This window comes from Equus quagga, chromosome 7, assembly GCF_021613505.1.
Source record: "Equus quagga isolate Etosha38 chromosome 7, UCLA_HA_Equagga_1.0, whole genome shotgun sequence".
NCBI lineage: Eukaryota > Metazoa > Chordata > Mammalia > Perissodactyla > Equidae > Equus > Equus quagga.
The window spans coordinates 54,708,633-54,727,323 of record NC_060273.1 but is presented as its reverse complement, the minus strand read 5'-3'; the positions used below and the strand labels follow the sequence as shown (position 1 = coordinate 54,727,323).

The window sequence follows — 18,691 nt, the reverse complement described above, 5'->3', positions numbered from 1 at the left end:
CTCCCACAGCACATCCAGCTGTTCTCGTGGGTTCTGCCATTTCTCCTGCCTCTGAGGATATGACTTCCCTACTCCTGTCTAAGGCCATCCACTCTCAAGTACATTATGCCAACAGTTACTCTCCTGCCCTCTCCTCTACGGTTTTCCCTCCTGCGCTGGATCTGGCCTGTCAATATACCAATATGCTCTTGTTTCTCTCATTCTTAAAAAAAAGTTTTTACCCCATTTCTACCTCCAGCTACTACATTGTTTCTTTCCCTTTCTTGGCAGCAAAACATGAAAGAGGTGTTCACGTTCTCTCTGTAACCCAATCCACATGGGCTTTGCCCTCATCATTCCACCAGAAATGGGCTCATCGAGGTCATCACTGACCTCCTTGTTGCTAAATCCAGTGGCCTTGGGGGCTGGCCCGGTGGCGCAGCGGTTAAGTGCACACGTTCCGCTTCAGCGGCCTGGGGTTCGCCGGTTCAGATCCCGGATGCGGACGTGGCACCACTTGGCAAAAGCCATGCTGTGGTAGGTGTCCCACATATAAAGTAGAGGAAGATGGGCATGGATGTTAGCTCAGGGCCAGTCTTCCTCAGCAAAAAGAGAAGGATTGGCAGCAGTTAGCTCAGGGCTAATCTTCCTCAAAAAAAAAAATAAATAAATAAAATAAATCCCGTGGCCAGTTCTCCATCCTCATGTCTTTCGGCCTGTCAGCCGCATTTCGCTCAGTTGCTCACTCCGTCTTCCTTGACATCCTTTGCCCTGACTTGGCTTCCCAGACACCTCACTCTCCTAGCATTCTTCCTGGCGTCTTTCTCCTTTGCTGACTCCATCTGTCTCCTTTGCTGATTCCTCTCTTCTCTGACCCTCATATGTCAGAGGGCCCCAGGGCTCAGACCTGGCTCTTCTTCACTTTTCTGTTTACATTCACTCCCTTGGTGATCTCATCGTGTCTCCCAGCTTCAAACACCATCCCAAATTTATGGCTCCAGCCTGGGCCTCTCCACTCATCTCTACATTATGTGTCCACTGCCTAGTCCACATCTTCTCTTGCGTGTCCAGTAGACATCTCAAATGAACTTGTCCACAAGCACGCCCCTGATCTTTCCTCCTGCATCTTCATTATCTCAGCTGACGGCAACCCTGTTCTTCCATTGCCCAGGCCAGAGACCACAGGGTCATCCTTGACCCCTCTCTTCCTCCCACATCCCTCATCCAATCCTTCAGGAACTCCTGATAGCTGCACCTTCAAAAGATCCCCACCCTCCAGCCACTTCTCACCACTGCCCCGGCCCCCTCTCCTCTCTCCCCTGGAGATTGTTGCACCAATCTCCTGCTGGGTCTCCCCCCTCTGTCCTGGTCTCCCTCTATCTCTTTCCAACACAGTAGCCAGAGTGACCCTATTAAATTGCAAATCAGTGCATGCCGCTCCTCTGCTTAAAAGCTGACAGTGGCTTCTGTCTCTCCAGAGTCAGCACCTGGGTCCTTTGCCTGGTCCAAGGCCCTCCAGGATCTGCCCCTCGTTACCTCTTGGATTTCCTCCCCTAGCCGCTTCCTCCAGACTCCTTGTGCCCCTTGAATACACCAGCACGCTACTCCCCTCCCGCCTTGACACTTGCCATCCAGATGCTGATGGGCCAGACTCGCTCCCTGTCCTCATCAGGGCTCGACCCAAATGGCACTTTCTCAGTGAGCTCTTCATTCCATCCCATTTAAAATCCCCCTCTCCACTCTCTTTTCCCCTCCTCTCCCCTTTCCCTGTATTATTTTTCTCTGCAGCACTTTCCATCACCTCACATTGCACTATATGATAGATGTTACAGTACACGTTACTTTCCCATTTTATCATCTTTGAAGTCAAGGTGCAATTTACACTAGATGGCAGGTCATTGTTTAATTGGCAACTATTTTTTTTTCCTTAGTGGCGCATGAAATAATAGTACACTTTATAATTGATGGTATCTCAGGTTCAACAAAACATGAAATAGAGTTTACTTATTGATTTGTTTATCTGATTCCCACAGACTCGAATGTCAGCTCATAAGGGCAGGATTTTTATCTGCTTTAAATGCTGCTGTATCCCCAGCACTCAAAACAGTGCTTGGCACATAGAGGCTATTAGGCAAATGTGTGTGTGCTGAATGAATGAATGAATGAAGGTGTAAATGCCCTCCAGTGCACCAGTTCACCAAGGTAGACCATATTCATACCTATGAGCCAGCCCCAAACAGACAGTGTGTCTTGTTGGAATTAATAATAATCTGATGGCAGCGTTCCACCCCAAAGCTGTGATTCTGTTCATCGCTCTTGCTCCTCCATCATGGCCTAGCATGTTCTGAACTGTAGTATCCAGTGCATTCATCTATCTCCCCAGGAAACTCTAACTCCCTCGGGGACAGAGTCGTGTCTCACGTGTTTCTGTGGCTCCAGAGTCTGCACAGTGCTCAAAGAATATTTATTAAATGAATAAATGAGTGATATACACATATTTGTGTATATTTACCTTTATTCTCGGGGCCTAAAGTGTGCCAGGCATGTAGTACCTGGATTGACTCTAGTCCTCCCAACAGCTCCGCAGGCAGGAGTTGTTTCCCTGCCTTCCAGGTGAGGAGGCTGGGGCTGAACAAGTGAAGAGTCAGCATGGGTTGTTTTCTTCACCTGCTCACAACTGTTCTAGAAATTGCCTGTAGTCACACAGTGGCTTGGCATAGTCCGTGCCATGCTCTGGTGGATCCTGATAGAAGGAAAACTGGAAGCAGGGATCCCAGGTGGATTGAAGAGTCCCCTCCTGTCCCAGGTGCTCCCATGAGCCATCGCTTGGCTGCTGGCCCACTTTGCAAGTGGGTTTGTGGTATTTCTACCCCGCCATGGGCACAGCCACTGGTGTGTCTGGGGAAATGAAGGAGCTAACTCCGAACCTGGTCAGAGCTCTTCAAAAGAGGACGTGTCGAAACAATGAGACCTCTAAGGAATGAGTAAAATTATGTTGTAGTTCTTCCCACTAAGGATGTATGATAAAAAATACAGTAAAAATATTAAGTTGCTTGAAATAAATCTTCTCTCCATGAGATTATATTCAGTCTGGTTAATTTGTTGTAATTTGTTTTCATCTTAAGGAACCTATTTACGTGATTCAAAGAAAAACCATATAGGAAGATTTACTGAAGAGAAATCCTGCTCCCCCCTTGCTCCCCCCTCCAATCCCACCGCCTACTCTGTATAGGCAACCAGTTTGATTAGTTTCTTCTTTATCTATGTATTATTTATTGTTGCACATATGATCACGTTCATTCCCCCTTGCACCTTAAATATGGTGCAAAATACATATATAGAGAGAATATATATAGTCTTATTCCTCTCTCCATTTCTTTTTTTTCCTTAAAGATTGGCACCTGAGCTAACAACTGTTGCCAATCTTCTCTTTTTTTTTTTCTTCCCCAAACCCCCCAGTACATAGTTGTGTATTCTAGTTGTGAGTGCCTCTGGTTGTGCCCTCTCTCCATTTCTTATACAAAAGGTAGCATACTAAATATTCTGTTCTGCACGATGCAGTGTTTTTTCCCCTTAACAATATAGCCTGGAGATCTCTTTCATCAGTACCTAGAGATTGTCCTCATTTTTTAGACATAGCTGTATAATACTCCATTGTATAGGTATGTCATCGTTAATCCATCCAGTCCCCTGTTGCTGGACCTTTGAGGTGTTCAAAATCTTTTGCTGTTACAAAAAAGGCCAAAATGAAGATCCTTGTTCGTGGAACATTTTATACTCGTGTTGATGTACCTGTAGTATAGACCCCTACGAGTAGAATCATTTGGTCAAAGAGTAAAATGCATCCATATTTTTGCTAGATTTTGCCAAATTGCTTCCATAAGGTTCCTACCATTTTACATCCTCACCAGCAAGGTGAGAGTGTCTGTTTCCCTATAGCCTCACCAATACCATGTGTTGTCTGTTTTTTAGACTTTTGCAGATTTGATAGAGGGGAAATGATAGTGGTTTTTCGCCTCGCTTTTTATTACTTACTTGCTTGCTCAGTGTCTGAGTTCCTTGACAGACTGTTAGCTCCAAGAAGGTGAGGACCATCCTTTATCCCTGGAACCTAACACAGAACCTGGTGCTCAATATGATTAACATAGGATAAGTGCCCACAACAAAAATCAACCTAATTGGAAAACGGGGCAAGTGACTTGCATAGACATTTCCCCAAAAGTGCTATACACATGGCCAATAAGCACATGAAAAGATGCTCAGTATCACTAATTATCAGAGAAGTGCAAATCAAAACCATGACTTAACACCTCACACTCATTAGGATGGCTAATATTTTTTAAAAAACAAAATAAGCATTGGGGAGGATGTGTAGAAATTGAAACACCTGTGGCACCATTAGTGGGACTGTAAAATGGTACAGCTGCTATGGAAAACATTATGGAGGTTCCTCAAAAAATTAAAAATAGAAATACCACATGATCTAGCAATCTCATGACTGGGTATTTATCCAAAAGAATTGAAAACAAGGTCTTGAAACAGCATGGTGACTATAGTTAATAATACTGTATTGCATATTTGAAAGTTGCTAAGAAAGTAGATCTTAAAATTTCTCATCACAAGAAAAAAAAATTTATAACTATGCTGATGGATGTTAACTAGACTTATGTGGTGATCATTTTGCAGTGTATACATATATCAAATCATTATATTGTACACCTGAAGCTAACAGTGTTACCTGTCAATTATATTTCAGTAAAACTGGAGGGGGCGCAGATGGTAAATTTTATGTGTTTTTTATCATATTAAAAATATGTGGGGGCCGGCTCCGTGGTACAGCAGTTAAGTTCACATGTTCTGCTTCGGCAGCCCAGGGTTCGCTGGTTCAGATCGCGGCCTCGGACATGGTGCCACTTGTCAAACCATGCTGTGATAGGCATCCCACATATAAAGTAGAGGAAGATGGACACAGATGTTAGCTCAGGGCCAGTCTTCCTCAGCAAAAAGAGGAGGATTGGCAGCAGATGTTAGCTCAGGGCTAATCTTCCTCAAAAAAAAAAAAAAAAAAAATATATATATATATGTGATAGGTGCTCAATAAAGATTTAGCAAATGAATAAACCAATGAATGAATAAGCTAGTGAATAAGTGAGTTACTGGAAATGATTAATGACTAGCCCTGTCTTCCTCCTAGGAAGCTTCCATCTCACCTGGAGTAATGTTTTGCATATTTTCCCCAGGAGCCAAGTTCACCAGAATTCCTTGTCAGCCCTGCTAATACTCTCCCTTTTCCCGTCCTCAACAGGGAGGCGCCCAGATCAGCCTGGCTGAGGTCTGCCGGTCTGGGGAGAGGTCGACTCGCTGGTACAACCTCCTGAGCTACAAATACTTGAAGAAACAGAGCAGGGAGCCCAAACCAGTGGGAGCCACGGCCGCCACCCCAGGGCCTGAAAGCACGGTGAGCTGGGCCATGGGTCTGCACCATCCCCCTGCATGTGTGGCACCTGGATGGGGAAGGAAAGGCCTCTGCCAGAACTGGAGGTGGCTGGGCATCAGAGGTGGAGGAAACGGAGCAGAGGGGAGAGGAGAAGAGGACAGGGGTAGAGAGACCTCTGCAAAGGGGCGGGTATCCCCCCATCTGCAACTTGCCCTTCTGCATTTGTGCTCTCCTTCTGTGCTCTACTTGACCTAATACAACTTGCTTGATGAAAACCTTAACTTCTCAATTTTTTAACAATGAAATGGAAAAGGAAGGAGAAACCTGTGGAAGGTAGAAAATGAACCTTTATTTAGATCCTCCCATGTGTATAGTGGTCCATAGTGGAACTTTATAAAAGAGGCAGGGGGAAGTCATGGGAAGGACAGTCAGAAGACTGGGTATTTCTTAGGAGTCAATCCTTTCACCTCTCTGGGCCTCGATTTCTTCATGTCTAATCTGAGCCTAAAAAGGTTGTTATGAGGCTTTGAAGAAGTACATGTAAAGAGCACCTGGGGACTTGGGTATAGGCTTGATAAATGGTATCTATTTCATTATTTTAAGTTTCTGGAAAAATCTTACAGTGGCTTACTTTTGGTTAAAAAATATGTATTGTTTTCATTTTAGTACAGTACACTTTAAGGTATTAAAATATCCTGAAACTGGGGCTGGCCTTGTGGTGCAGTGGTTTATTTGGCATGCTCTGCTTCAGTGGCCTGGGTTCGCAGGTTCAGTTCCCAGGTGCGAACCTACACCAGTCATCAGCCATGCTGTGGCAGTGACCCACGTACAAAATAGAGGAAGATTGGCACAGATGTTAGCTCAGGGCTAGTTCTCCTCAGAAAAAAAAAAAATAGCCTTAAACTGTTTCCTGTACTTGGAAAGCCCATAGCTGCTGGCCAGGTAGACTGGCCAGAACGCAACTGAGCAGTGAAGTTGCCCTGGACACAGACTGTCTCAGCATGTGGGATCCTAGTGGGATTCCTAGAGAGCGTTTGGGACTCAGGTTGGCTTGTAGTTCTCTGAAGTGCTTCTTCCCTCTGTCAGTGCTTGGTTACTTTAGACTGTCCCTGCCCGGAATTTCAGTGGAGGGCATGAGCTAGGTCCTACGGTGAGGATTTAAGTCTGTTTTCTTCTCCGCCTCCTCCATCATCGTTTTCTGCACTTGCATCATTTCCTGCACTTCCTTTTGTGTCAGGCACGGTCCTGTTTATTAAGTGCAATTTACCAAGGTCAGAAAGGTTACCTAAGGACATATGTCCAATAAGCAACAAAGCTAGGTCTCAAACCCAGGTCTCCCTCCCTCCAAAAAGGTGACAGTGAGGTGGCATAGGTATTGAAAACAGACTCCTCTACTTTCTGGAGCATGTTCTTGGGTAAGTAACATCAACCTTAGGAACATAGTTTCCTCATTTCCGTTTCTCAAGGGGATAATCATAATCTCTACCCATTAGGATGGTTGTAAAGATTAAATAAGATGCCACACGTAAGCCATCTGTCACAGTGCCTGGCATATCCGAGGCCTTCAACTGATTTTAGTTCCCTCTTTCCTTCTCCAAAAGAAAATTTCAGGAATTATCCATCCTCTGGCCCACACTACCAAGAATATTTGCAAATTAAATGTGTGCTCAGAAAACTACAAGATCAGTTTTTGCTTTACTATTAGCTCCCATTTACTGACTACCGATTGTGTGCTAGGTGCCCCTCTGCACCTTTTTTATGTATATTGTCAATGCATCTTCATAACAACCCTTTGTAGTAGTTGTTAGACTGAGTCTCGGAGAGGTTAAATAATTTCCTCAAGTCACCCAGGCTTCCTCACTGTAGACGTCATTCAATATAGACGTTCTTCCTCCAGGAAGCCTTCCCTGAATGCAGCCTCCCAAGCTGGCTTTGCTGCCACTCCTCTGTTCCTGAATACCCAATACTGCTCTGTCATAGTCCTCACATTGTTTTATTATTGCTGGTTCATGTCATGGTGTCCCTGACTACGCTGTGATCTCCTTACAGCCAAAGACCTGTAATTCTGTCTTCCTCCACTGCTAAACCTGGCTGTCTTCCAAAATGCTGTTGATGCATACAGGGGTTATTCTCAGGAGAACCGCCAGTTAGAAGAACTAAGGACTGTATTTCCAATTTATAAGTAACCTTGGGGCGAGATGCTTCCCCGCTCTGGTCTTCAGTTTACCCCCAGTTCACTGGGAGGGTCATACTCTAAGAAGTGCTGATTCCTGCCAGGTGGGGCCATGCCTGTGGTGCACAGACGAACCCCTCAGCCTTTGTCTCTGCAGGATGCCGTGTCTGCTCTGCTGGAACAGACAGCAGTGGAGCTGGAGAAGAGGCAGGAGGGAAGGAGTAGCACACAGACCCTGGAAGACAGCTGGTAAGTGAGGGTTCCCTTGGGCCTCAGGAACTGACCTGGCTTAGACCTGGGCCCAGGGATGAGATCCCCAAACACCAGGGCAACCAAGAGAGGTGTTCCTTTGGTAAAACTGAGAACCTCTCTCCTCATGGGTTCTTTTCAGGCAGGAAAGCAGTATATAGCCTGATACTGTCGTCCCCAAAGTCCCTTCCCAGTTTGTTATTTCGCCTTCCCTGCACCACTCATGCTGGCTCACATCTACTATCCGTATTTGTCTTGAGGTACTTACACTTATTTTGGTTAAAAAAAATTTTTTTAAGAAGCTTTATATTACTGTAAGTGGAAAGTTAGTATAATTTGCCATAAATTGAGGATTCCTCAATAAGTAATTACATTTGACTGCTGGGAATGGAGAGCAAACTAATAGGCTTAAATAAGATAGAAGTTTGTTTCTTTGTTACTTAAAAAGAAGAACGAGAGAATGCCATCCAAGTCTCGTCTGTCAGCTCCATGGTGCTTCTGGGAACCCAGGCTGCTGCTTTCATTCTGCTTTACTGTCCTTACTGTGTGACCTCAATCATTGAGGCTACTTTCTAGCCCAAAATGGCTGCTGAGACACCAGCCATCAGGTAGGCATGAGGAAAGAGGAAAGACAAAAGAGTGTGCCTATGTGCCTTTTAACCAAGGAGCATTCCTGAAAGACCCACCCAGCAATTTCTACTTGCTTCTCATTGGCCGAGCTCAGCTATTTGGCCTACCTAATGACAAGGGAGGCTAGGAAATGAGATCTGTTAGTTGGTACAAAAATCAGGGTTCTGTAACTGAGGAGGAAAGTGAGAATGGATGTTGGGTAGGCCATGAGCCAATTCTGCCTCAGAAGGTAACTGTGGAAAATTAAATGTAGTGAAAATCAAACCAGAGTGCTAACGTCTAGGTAGATCTATTGCTTGCTAAGCTTCTAAGCCTGAGGTCTTCTCTCCCCTTGCTAAAAAGGAAGATTAGTCAGTGATTCAGCAGCATTCAAGATGTGCTCCTGCCAAAGAGAGGCTCCGCGATGTTACCAGAAGGTCTGAGGAGATCGAAACGGGGGTGACTTTCTCATGTGCCATCCGGTGTTCTCAGTCGCTTGAACCCTGACAGAAAGATCCCCTCACATACTTTAGGAAACAGTCATGTAGACCAGGGTTCAAATCCTAGCTTCGTCATTTCTGTGTGACCTTAAGCAAAGCATTTTTTAACTTATGATTGAAGTATAACATGGATACAGAAAAGTTCATGCAAGCGTACAGCTCAGTGAATCTTCAGAAACCAAACTACCCAAGTCAAGAAGCAGAGCATTGCCAGCTCTCCGGAAGCCACACCACCGCATGCTTCATCCCTGTCACCGCCCTCCACCTCAAGGACAGCCTCTTTCAGGCAAGTCGTTCTGACCTCGTCTGATCCTGAGCTGGAAGATGGGGACATCGCACCGGCTGTGTATGTTATTCAGAAAGGACTGAAGGAAAAGCCACTAATGAAGAGAAAGTGCAAAGCTGATAGTAGACACTTAGTAGAAAGCAGAAATTATTATTAGGAAAACGAGAAGGAACATTGCTAACTACCAGCTGAAAAGGGAGAGCGCAACTCCTGTCTGGGAAATGACTACAGCTTGTGAATCTTGCCATTTGGAAGGAGGTATAATTGGGCTTAAATGCATGCACTTTGAATTTGGATAAAAATGGATGCGGAGTCTCACTCAGCCAGCTTCCCGTGGGAGCCTAGGTCTGGATGAGGCCAGAGCGTCAGTGGGTTTTAAAAGCTCCTTGGGTGATTCCAATGTGCAGCCTGGGCTGAGAACCACGGCTCTAAACCTCTGGTTGCCCCTCTGTGAAATACGGACTTAAAAAATAGCCACTACATCATATAGACTCAATGAAATTATGCATGGTAAACGCTGAACACAGACTTGACCCAAAGGAAGCACTCAGCAACTTCCATATTATTCTGTGACAGCCCCAAACTGCATATTTGGTCTCAAAAGGAGTGCTTTCATGATATTTACTCCAGGGTTCAGCAGATGTTTTCTGGAAATGGCCAGATAGTGAAGGATGCCTGCTTTGTGGGCCATACGGATTCTGTTGCATCGACTCAGCTCTGCCTTTGTAGTGTGGAAGCGGCCGTAGACAACACGCACGCCAACCACCGTGTCTCTGCCACTGAAACTTCATTGATGGACACTGAAATTTGAACTTCACATAATTTGCACGTCACAGAATACCATTCTCCTTTTAATTTTTTTTCAGCCGTTTAAAAATAAAAAAACCATTCCTAGCTTGGACTGTCCAAAACAGGCAGTGGGCTAGATTTGGCCCACGGCAGATCCCTCTTGTGCTCTTCTCCTTTATTATTTCTCCACGTGATAAAGAGTACGACGAGCTTCCTGAAGTTTTGTATGTTCCTTTGTTGTAGGATTCTCTCTAAATTGTCTCAAGTTTTCTTTCTCTCTTGTTCTCTCCCTCCCTCCCTCTCTTTCTCCCATTGTCTCCCTCCTTCACCCTCACTCCGTTTCTCCTGTTCTTTCCCTCTCTCTGGCATACTGCTGGGCTGGGCTGGGCTGTGGTTTGCACAGGCAAAGGTCTGATGCTGGAAATAGGCCCCAGACCTGTCTTCCAAAACCCTGGCACAAGATCAGTGGTTTCCGCCAAATTCCAAGCTTGTGTTGAGACTTTTCACGCCGTCTCCTAGCAACCGTCTTCTGTCCTCTCTCCCTTTGTGGCCCCCTCTCTCCCCACCCCTTGCCATTCAAACTTCCTTAGACACTGACTTACAAAGAGGGCTGGGAATCCCGGAGCTGCTGTGCTGGGGTAAATCCATCTACAGCCCCCTCCCCCCAGACTAGAGGCTTCTTTTGGTCCTGGAATGTTAACTAGCTTTGCTGTGCCTGCTCAGCTCTGGAGTCATGTGTGGAGGTCTCCAGCAGACTGGCCCTCTGTTCTAATGTACACTTCTTCTCCCTCAGCACCCAAGGCCCAGGGTGCCATTGTTACTCCCTCCTTTTATTTGTTTAGGTTTCTTTTGTGCATGTAATCAGAGGACTGGATTTTTTTTTTTAAGATCTACGTACAAAACAAAACTCCAAGAGTATTAGAAAATATAGGAGAATATAATCTCAAACAATGCTGGAGTGAAAATCCTCGTATTTGCCTCCTTGGGAACTTGTGTGTATTTGTCTAGGGCAGATCTTGAGAAGTGGCATTGCTGGGTCTCAGGGCATGGTGTTGTATACTCTGATAGACATTGCAAAATAATTCTCACACAAGAAGTACTAGCAAATGCTCCCACCAGCAGTGACTAAGGGTACCCCTAAACCTACACCCTCTCCAACGCTCAGTATACTCTAACTGCTATAGTACTTGACCAAGAATACGTACATTTTTTATTTTAGCAGATTCTGCTGAATTGACTTTAGAGTGTAAATTGGCTGCTCTGATTTACACTGCCTGCAGGGATATGCCTATTTCCCATCCTTCACCAGCACTTGACATTATCAGATATTTTTGTGTTTTTTGCCACTCCAAAGGGTGGAAAGATGTTGCCTGTTCTGATGATTTTTCCTCTTTACAATTGAAGGGTTTTTTTCCTTTATAAAAGTATTTAGCTTTCACAGTCAAAAAGAAGAGACTTCCATAGTGGTTGAGCACTTAGTTGGACAAAATTGGGTTGGAAAGCTGGCTCCCCCACTTAGCAGCCTGTGACACTGGACAAGGCTTGTCAGCTGTCTGATCCTCAGCTTTTGAATCTGTGAAATGGAGACAGTAATTGCTTTCGGTGTTGTATGACCTTTGCATAGCCCATGGAACTTTTTAGGCCCTCAGTAAATGCTGGTTCACGTGGCATCTTCAGAATTCTTGCAGAGGTGCTCCTTGCATGTTCCCATGTTTGCTGGCTCGTTTATGAGTAGACAGGCTGTGGGAGCAAAGGAGGGAGAGCAAAGCCCCTCCCTAGCACTGGACCCCATCTGAGTGCACGGGGGTTTAATCACGGGGCTGGGGATCTAAGATCTACTCTCCCTATTGGGAAAATCCTAAGGGAGACTTTATGTTTAGCCACAGTCTCAATGAGCCAGCTAACTAGATGTCAGAGTCTCTGCTTTTGATGGAATTCCTCCAGCTCAGTGTGGTAACACTGTCTCATGCTGATCGGAAGCTGGCGGTTATGTATGTCTTTGAGAAGTAAAGATGGGAATAGAGATAAATTTCTAATTAACAAATGCAGTCCATTTGTCATACCAAATACTTGCAACCCTAGAGTCCGAGGGGAAAGGGTAATTATGAAGAATGTTACCAGGGGCCAGCCCAGTGGCATGGTGGTTAAGTTTGTGCTCTCTGCTTCGGCAGCCCGGGGTTCGTGGGTTCGGATCCAGGCACAGACCTACACACCACTCGTCCAGCCATGCTGTGGCAGCATCTCACATACAAAATAGAGGAGATTGGCACAGCTGTTAGCTCAGTGACAATCTTCCTCAGGCAAAAAGAGGAAGATTGGCAACAGGTGTCAGCTCAAGATCAAAATTCCTCACCAAAAAAAGGAAAAAAAGAATATTACCAAAAGTAAAGTCTCTTCAACAAATAGTAATGGAACACCACTTGATATCCATATAAAAAAATAAACTTTGAGCATCATGTGCAAAAATTAATCTGAAATGGATCATAGAGCTAAACACAAAAGCTGAAACTATAAAAACCTGAGAGAAAATATAAGAGAAATTGTTTGCAACTTGGGATAGGCAAAGATTTCCTAGGTAGAACATAAAAAGCACCAACCATAAAAGAAAAAAATTGATAAATTGGGCTCTATCACAATCAAAAGCTTCTGTTTGGAAGACACCATTTAGAAAATGAAAAGGCAAGCCACAGACTTGGAGAAAATGTTTGCAAAGGATTCATATCCAGAATAGATAATGAACTCTTATAACTCCAAAATAAAAAGACAACCCAATTTTTAAGTAGGCTAAAGATTCTAACACACTTTGCAAAAGAAAATAGATGAATGGTCAATAAATTCATGGAAAGATTCTCAACACAAAAGTGCAGATTAAAACCACAATGAGATGGGAGTACACACCCAGTAGAATGACTGCATTTAAAGACTCCCAATACAAGTATAGATGAGGAACTGGAATTCTCATGACATTGCCGGTGGGAGTGTAAAATGGCATAACCACCTTGGAAACCAGTTTGCCAGTTTTTTAAAGGATAAATTTCATACTTACCCTATGACCCAGGAATTCTACTCGTAGGTATGTATCTTTATAGTCTGAATTGTATCCCCAGCAAAATCCACGTGTTGAACCCCTGGCCCCAGGACCTCAGAATGTGACTGTGTTTAGAGATAGGGCCTTTAAAGAGATGATTAAGTTAACGTGAGGCCATTAAATCTAAGGTGGGCCCTAATCCAGGATGACTGGTATCCTCGTAAGAAGAGGAAGTGTAGACACACAGAGACACACTAGGGAGGCACACACACAGGGAGGGCCATGTGAGGACACGGGGAGAAGGAAGCCGTCTACAAGCCACAGGGAAAGGCCTCAGAGGAAACCGGCTCTGCCCACTCCTCAGTCTTGGACTTTCAGCCTCCAGAACTGTGAGAAATAAATTTCTGTTGTTTAAACCTCCCAGCCTGTGGTATTGTGTTACTGCAGCCGTGGTAAACTAACACAATCTCCAAGAGAAATGAAAGCCTGTATTTACACAGACTCGCAGGTGAATGTCCACAGAGGCGTGATTCGTAACTGATAAGAAATGGAAACGATCCAAGTGGTCAGCACCCGGTGAATAGCTGAGCAAACTCTGGTCTATCCACCCAATGGAATATTGCTCAGCAGTGAAAAGGAGTGAACTGTTGATACATGCACCAACATGGATGAATCTCTGAAACAGTATGCTGAGAGAATGAAGCCAAAGCATGTACTCTCTGATTCCTTTTATATGAAATGCTGGAAAAACCAGATCTAATCCGTAGTGACAGAGAGCCGATCAGTGCGGGAGATTAACTGGAACAGGGTACAGGGAACCTTTTGGGTGACGGAATATTCTATATCTTGAGTGTGGTAATGGTTACACAGGGTAGTACATTGGTCAAAGCTCATCAAACTATGCTAAAAATGCATTTGTTGTCTGTAAATTATACCTCACTAAAATTGGTTTTTGGTTTGTTTTTTTTTCCCCCAAAAAATGTGTCCTCAATCTTGACAAGGCTTAGAAGCCCTCTGCTGGAAGCGCTTAAAGGCTCGTGCGCAGATTAGTGTGATCTCTGGTGGGTAAGCAAAGCACTTTGTCGTCACAGGAGGTACGAGGAGGAGGCCAGCGAGAACGAGGCAGCTGCTGAGGAGGAGGACGGAGAGGAGGAGGAGGAAGGAGAGGAGGACGTTTTCGCTGAGAAAGCCTCACCAGATATGGACGAGTACCCAGCATCAAAGGTAGGGAGGGCTGGGGAGACAAGAGGGGCTGTGTTGGGAAAACAGCCCTCAATCCTTGGGCCTGGGCAGTCACAAAAGCCTCAGGGCCGAGTCTCATCCACCAGCGTCAGGGGACAGATGTCCCTGCCTATATTCCAGGTGTTTTCAGTGATAGTAAACCAGGAGAGGCTGACTCGCCCCCTCACCTCTCCTGCCCTCTGCAGCTCCTCTGTTTCTTTGGACAGACGTCAAGCTTTGCAGTCATGGGTTTGGGTTTGCATCCTGGCTCTGCTACTCCCTCTCTGTGTAGTCTTAGGCAGACGACTTCATCCCTCTCAAGCCTTCATTTCCTCATCTCTAAAGTGGACACAATAATACCAACCGTGCAGATGGTTCTGAGGTTTCGAAGGAATGCGTTTTTTCATTTTGGTCTGCCCCAAATGCAGTAGGAAGGGGGAGTCGAGTCGAGTCCTCCTCGCCTCCTGCTCCCCTGCTACCCTCCGGTTACCGGATATAACAGGACGCACTCTCCACAGAGAGCTCTGTGTTCTTTCCGCCTGCAGGACTCCTGGAAATAGAGTGCTCCACTGTATTTGAGCAGGGCCCCTCAGTGTGGAGCTGCAGGTTGTGCACTGCTCGAAGGTGCCTGGCCAACGGGGGCTGAGGAAGAAGCCAGGGCTGCCTTCCAACAGCTCCACACCAAGGGGAAATCTTTTTGCTATTTCTCCAGCCAAAAGGGGTGCCTTTTTCAAAATTATACAGAGGGACTGTTGAAGCCAACAGGGTCCTGCATTTAGGTGTTCTTGTTTGGTTATCTTTTACTGGTGACTACTGTGAAAGGACGGTAGAAGACCTGATCCCCCAGTTTAAACAATCGAGATTTGCTAGTTGCCTCCATAAGTCCAGGAACGCATCTGCAGTTCTTGACTGGAGCGATGGAGGCCTTGAGTAGGGCTTTGTCAAAATGTGGCTGGCACCTGAGGCTTGAGGGTGTAAAGTCCAGGACATCAGTGCTTGAGGGACCTCTACTGCTCACATGAGCTTTTTTGGGGACTAAATATGCTCCCATTAGCTCCAACCAGAGCTGTCGGAGAGGAATGGGCAGCCAGCACTCAGGCCTTGGGTGCCATCCTGGCTGGGCAGGGCTGGGCCCAAGGAAGCCCCCAGCTGTGTGTGGGGGCCAAAGGCGAGGTGAAAAGAGTGGGGAACAGCTGGACAGTCTGCCTCACGAGTCTCAGAGCGGGTGGCTGAGACTCTGGATACTAGTGGCCTCAAAGCTGTGACTTCTTCTTTAGGTGGACAAAGAGACCAACACGGAGACCCCAACCCCATCTCCCACAGTGGTGCGGCCCAAGGACCGGCGGGTGGGCACGCCATCCTCAGGGCCATTTCTTCGAGGGAGCACCATCATCCGCTCTAAGACCTTCTCCCCAGGACCCCAGAGCCAGTACGTGTGCCGGGTAAGCCAACACGTGGTGCTTTCCTCCTCCCAGAATACCTGCTTCCCATGGGGTAGCCAAGAACCTTCGGCCTCACTCAGTTCTGGGTGCAAATCCCAGTTACTCTCACATCGTTGGGTATCCTTGGGCAAGTTAACACCTTGCCTTATGTGCACTTAATAGACTGACATCAAGGGGTTGCTTTAAGGATTGAATTAGGTAAAGTATGAGAAATGCTCAGTAACCAGTACATGGCCAATGTTATTATAATTCCACCAGCTCTCCCCTCCTTGTTCACATCATGCACTTCCCTCCCACACAACCACTTGCTGAGATCAGACTGACCTCTCACTGTCCCTAAGCTGGCATTCCTTCTCAACCTCCAAGGTGATTCCAGTGTGCAGCCTGAGGTTGCAAAATGGCAACAGGCCTGTGCTGTTTAGTTGCAGGGTTTTTTCTTTGTTTGTTTTGAGTTTTTTTCTTATTTTGTTGAGGTCATAATAGTTTATACCATTGCAAAATTTCAGTTGTACATTATTATTTGTCAGTCACTATATACGTACCCCTTTACCCCTTATGCCCACCCCCCCAACCCCCTTTTCCTTTGGTAACCACTAATCTGTTCTCTTTGTCCACATGTTAATTTATCTTCCACATATAAGTGAAATCATACAGTGTTTGTCTTTCTCTGTCTGACTTACTTGACTTAGCATAATACCTTCAGGGTCCATCCATGTTGTTGCAACTGGGACGGTTTTGTCTTTTTTATGACTGACTAGTATTCCATCTGCTTTATGCATTCATCAGTTGATGGGCACTTGGATTGCTTGCACATCTTGGGTATTGTGAATAATACTGCAATGAACATAGGGGAGCATAATTCTGTTTGAATTGTTGATTTCAGGTTCTTTGGATAAATAAGGATAGCTGGGTCATATAGTATTACTATTTTAATTTTTTGAGTAATCTCCATACTGTTTTCCATAGTAGCTGCACCAGTTTGCCTTCCCACTAGCAGTGTATGAGGGTACCGTTTTCTCCACATCCTCTCCAACATTTGTTATTTTTTGTCTTGGTAATTGTGGCCATTCTAACAGGTGTAAGGTGATATCTCATTGTACTTTTGATTTGCATTTCCCTAATGATTGGTGATGTTGAACATCTTTTCATGTGCCTATTGGCCATCTGTATATCTTCTTTGGAAAAATATCTGTTCATCTCCTCTACCTATTTTTTGATTAGGTTGTTTGGTTTTTTGTTGTTGAATTGTATGAGTTCCTTATATATTTGGGAGATTGACTCCTTGTTGGGTATATAATTTGAAAGTACTTTCTCCCAGTTGGTGGGTTGTCTTTTCATTTTTTTCCTGGTTTTCTTTGCCTTGCAGAAGCTTTTTAGTCAGATGTAGTCCCGTTGGTTATTTTTTCTTTTGTGTCCCTTGCCTGAGTAGACATGGTATTCAAAAAGATGCTTCTAAAACCGATGTCAAAGAGCATGCTGCCTATATTTTCTTCTAGGAGTTTTATGGTTTCACGTCTTACCTTCAAATCTTTAATCCATTTTGAGTTAATTTTTGTATATAGTGTAAGATAATGGTCTACTTTCTTTCTTTTGCATGTGGTTGTCCAGTTTTCCCAACACCTTTTATTGAAGAGAGTTTCCTTTCTCCATTGTGTGTTCTTGGCTCCTTTGTCAAAGATTAGCTGTCCATAAATGTGTGGTTTTACTTCTAGGCTTTCAATTCTATTCCATTGATCTGTGTGTCTGTTTTTGTGCCAGTACCTTGCTGTTTTGATTACTATAGATTTGCAGTGTATTTTGAAGTCCGAGATTGTGATGCCTCCAGCTTTGTTCTTTTTTCTCAAGATTGCTTTAGCTGTTCAGGGTCTTTTGTTGCCCCATATGAATTTTAGGATTCTCTGTTATATTTCCACGAAGAATGTAATTGAGATTCTGATTGGGATCGCATTGATTCTGTAGATTGCTTTATGTAATATAGACATTTTAACTATGTTTATTCTTCCAGTCCATGTGCATGGACTATCTTTCCATTTCTTTATGTCATCATCGATTTCTTTCAATAATGTCTTATAGTTTTCATTGTATAAGTATTTCACTTCCTTGGTTAAATTTATTCCTAGATATTTTATTCTTTTTGTTGGGATTGTAAATAGGATTGTATTCTCGAGTTCTCTGTTAGTTCGTTATTAGAGTATAGAAGTGTAACTGATTTTTGTAAGTTGATTTTGTACCCTGCAACTTTCCTGTAGATGTTGATTATTTCTAATAGTTTTCCGATAGATTCTTTAGGGCTTTTCTATGTATAGAATCATGTCATTTGCAAACAGCAAGAGTTTCACTTCTTCCTCACCAATGTGAATACCTTTTATTTCTTTTTCTTCCCTAATTGCTCTGGCCAAAACCTCCAGTACTATGTTGAATAAGAGTGTTAAGAGTGTGCACCCTTGTCTTGTTCGTGTTCTCAGAGGGATGGCTTTCAGTTTTTCCCCATTGAGTATGATGTTGGCTGTGGGTTTTTCATATATGGCTGTTATTATGTTGAGGTACTTTCCTTCTATACCCATTTTATTGAAAGTCTATCATAAATAGATGTTGGATCTTGTCAAATGCTTTCTCTGCATCTATTGAGCTAATCATGCAGTTTTTATTCCTCATTTTGTTAATGTGGTCTATGACATTGATTGATTTGCAGGTGTTGACCCATCCCTGTGTCCCTGGTACAAATCACACTTAATCATGGTGTATGATCCTTTTAATGTATTGCTGTATTTGCTTCTCCAATATTTTGTTGAGGATTTTTGCATCTATGTTCATCAGCGATATTGGCCTGTAATTTTCCTTCTTTGTCCTTATCTAGCTTTGAGATGAGGGTGATTTTGGCCTTGTAGAATGAGTTAGGAAGCGTCCCATCTTCTTCAGCTTTTTGGAAGAGTTTGAGAGGGATAGGTACTAAATCTTCTTTGAATGTTTGGGGGATT

General features: G+C 44.4%; 1 protein-coding gene across 6 annotated transcripts in view; it reads left to right on the top strand.

The window, feature by feature from the left end:
- WWC1 (WW and C2 domain containing 1) overlaps positions 1–18,691 on the top strand; it is a 157,641-nt gene that overhangs the window by 124,522 nt on the left and 14,428 nt on the right. For all 6 annotated transcript variants that reach the window (XM_046666671.1, XM_046666672.1, XM_046666675.1 and 3 more), the window contains 4 exons: positions 5,285–5,437; positions 7,747–7,838; positions 14,142–14,274; positions 15,549–15,713. In XM_046666671.1, coding sequence (XP_046522627.1) covers positions 5,285–5,437; positions 7,747–7,838; positions 14,142–14,274; positions 15,549–15,713 — 543 coding nt within the window. The remainder of the gene's footprint in view (positions 1–5,284; positions 5,438–7,746; positions 7,839–14,141; positions 14,275–15,548; positions 15,714–18,691) is intronic.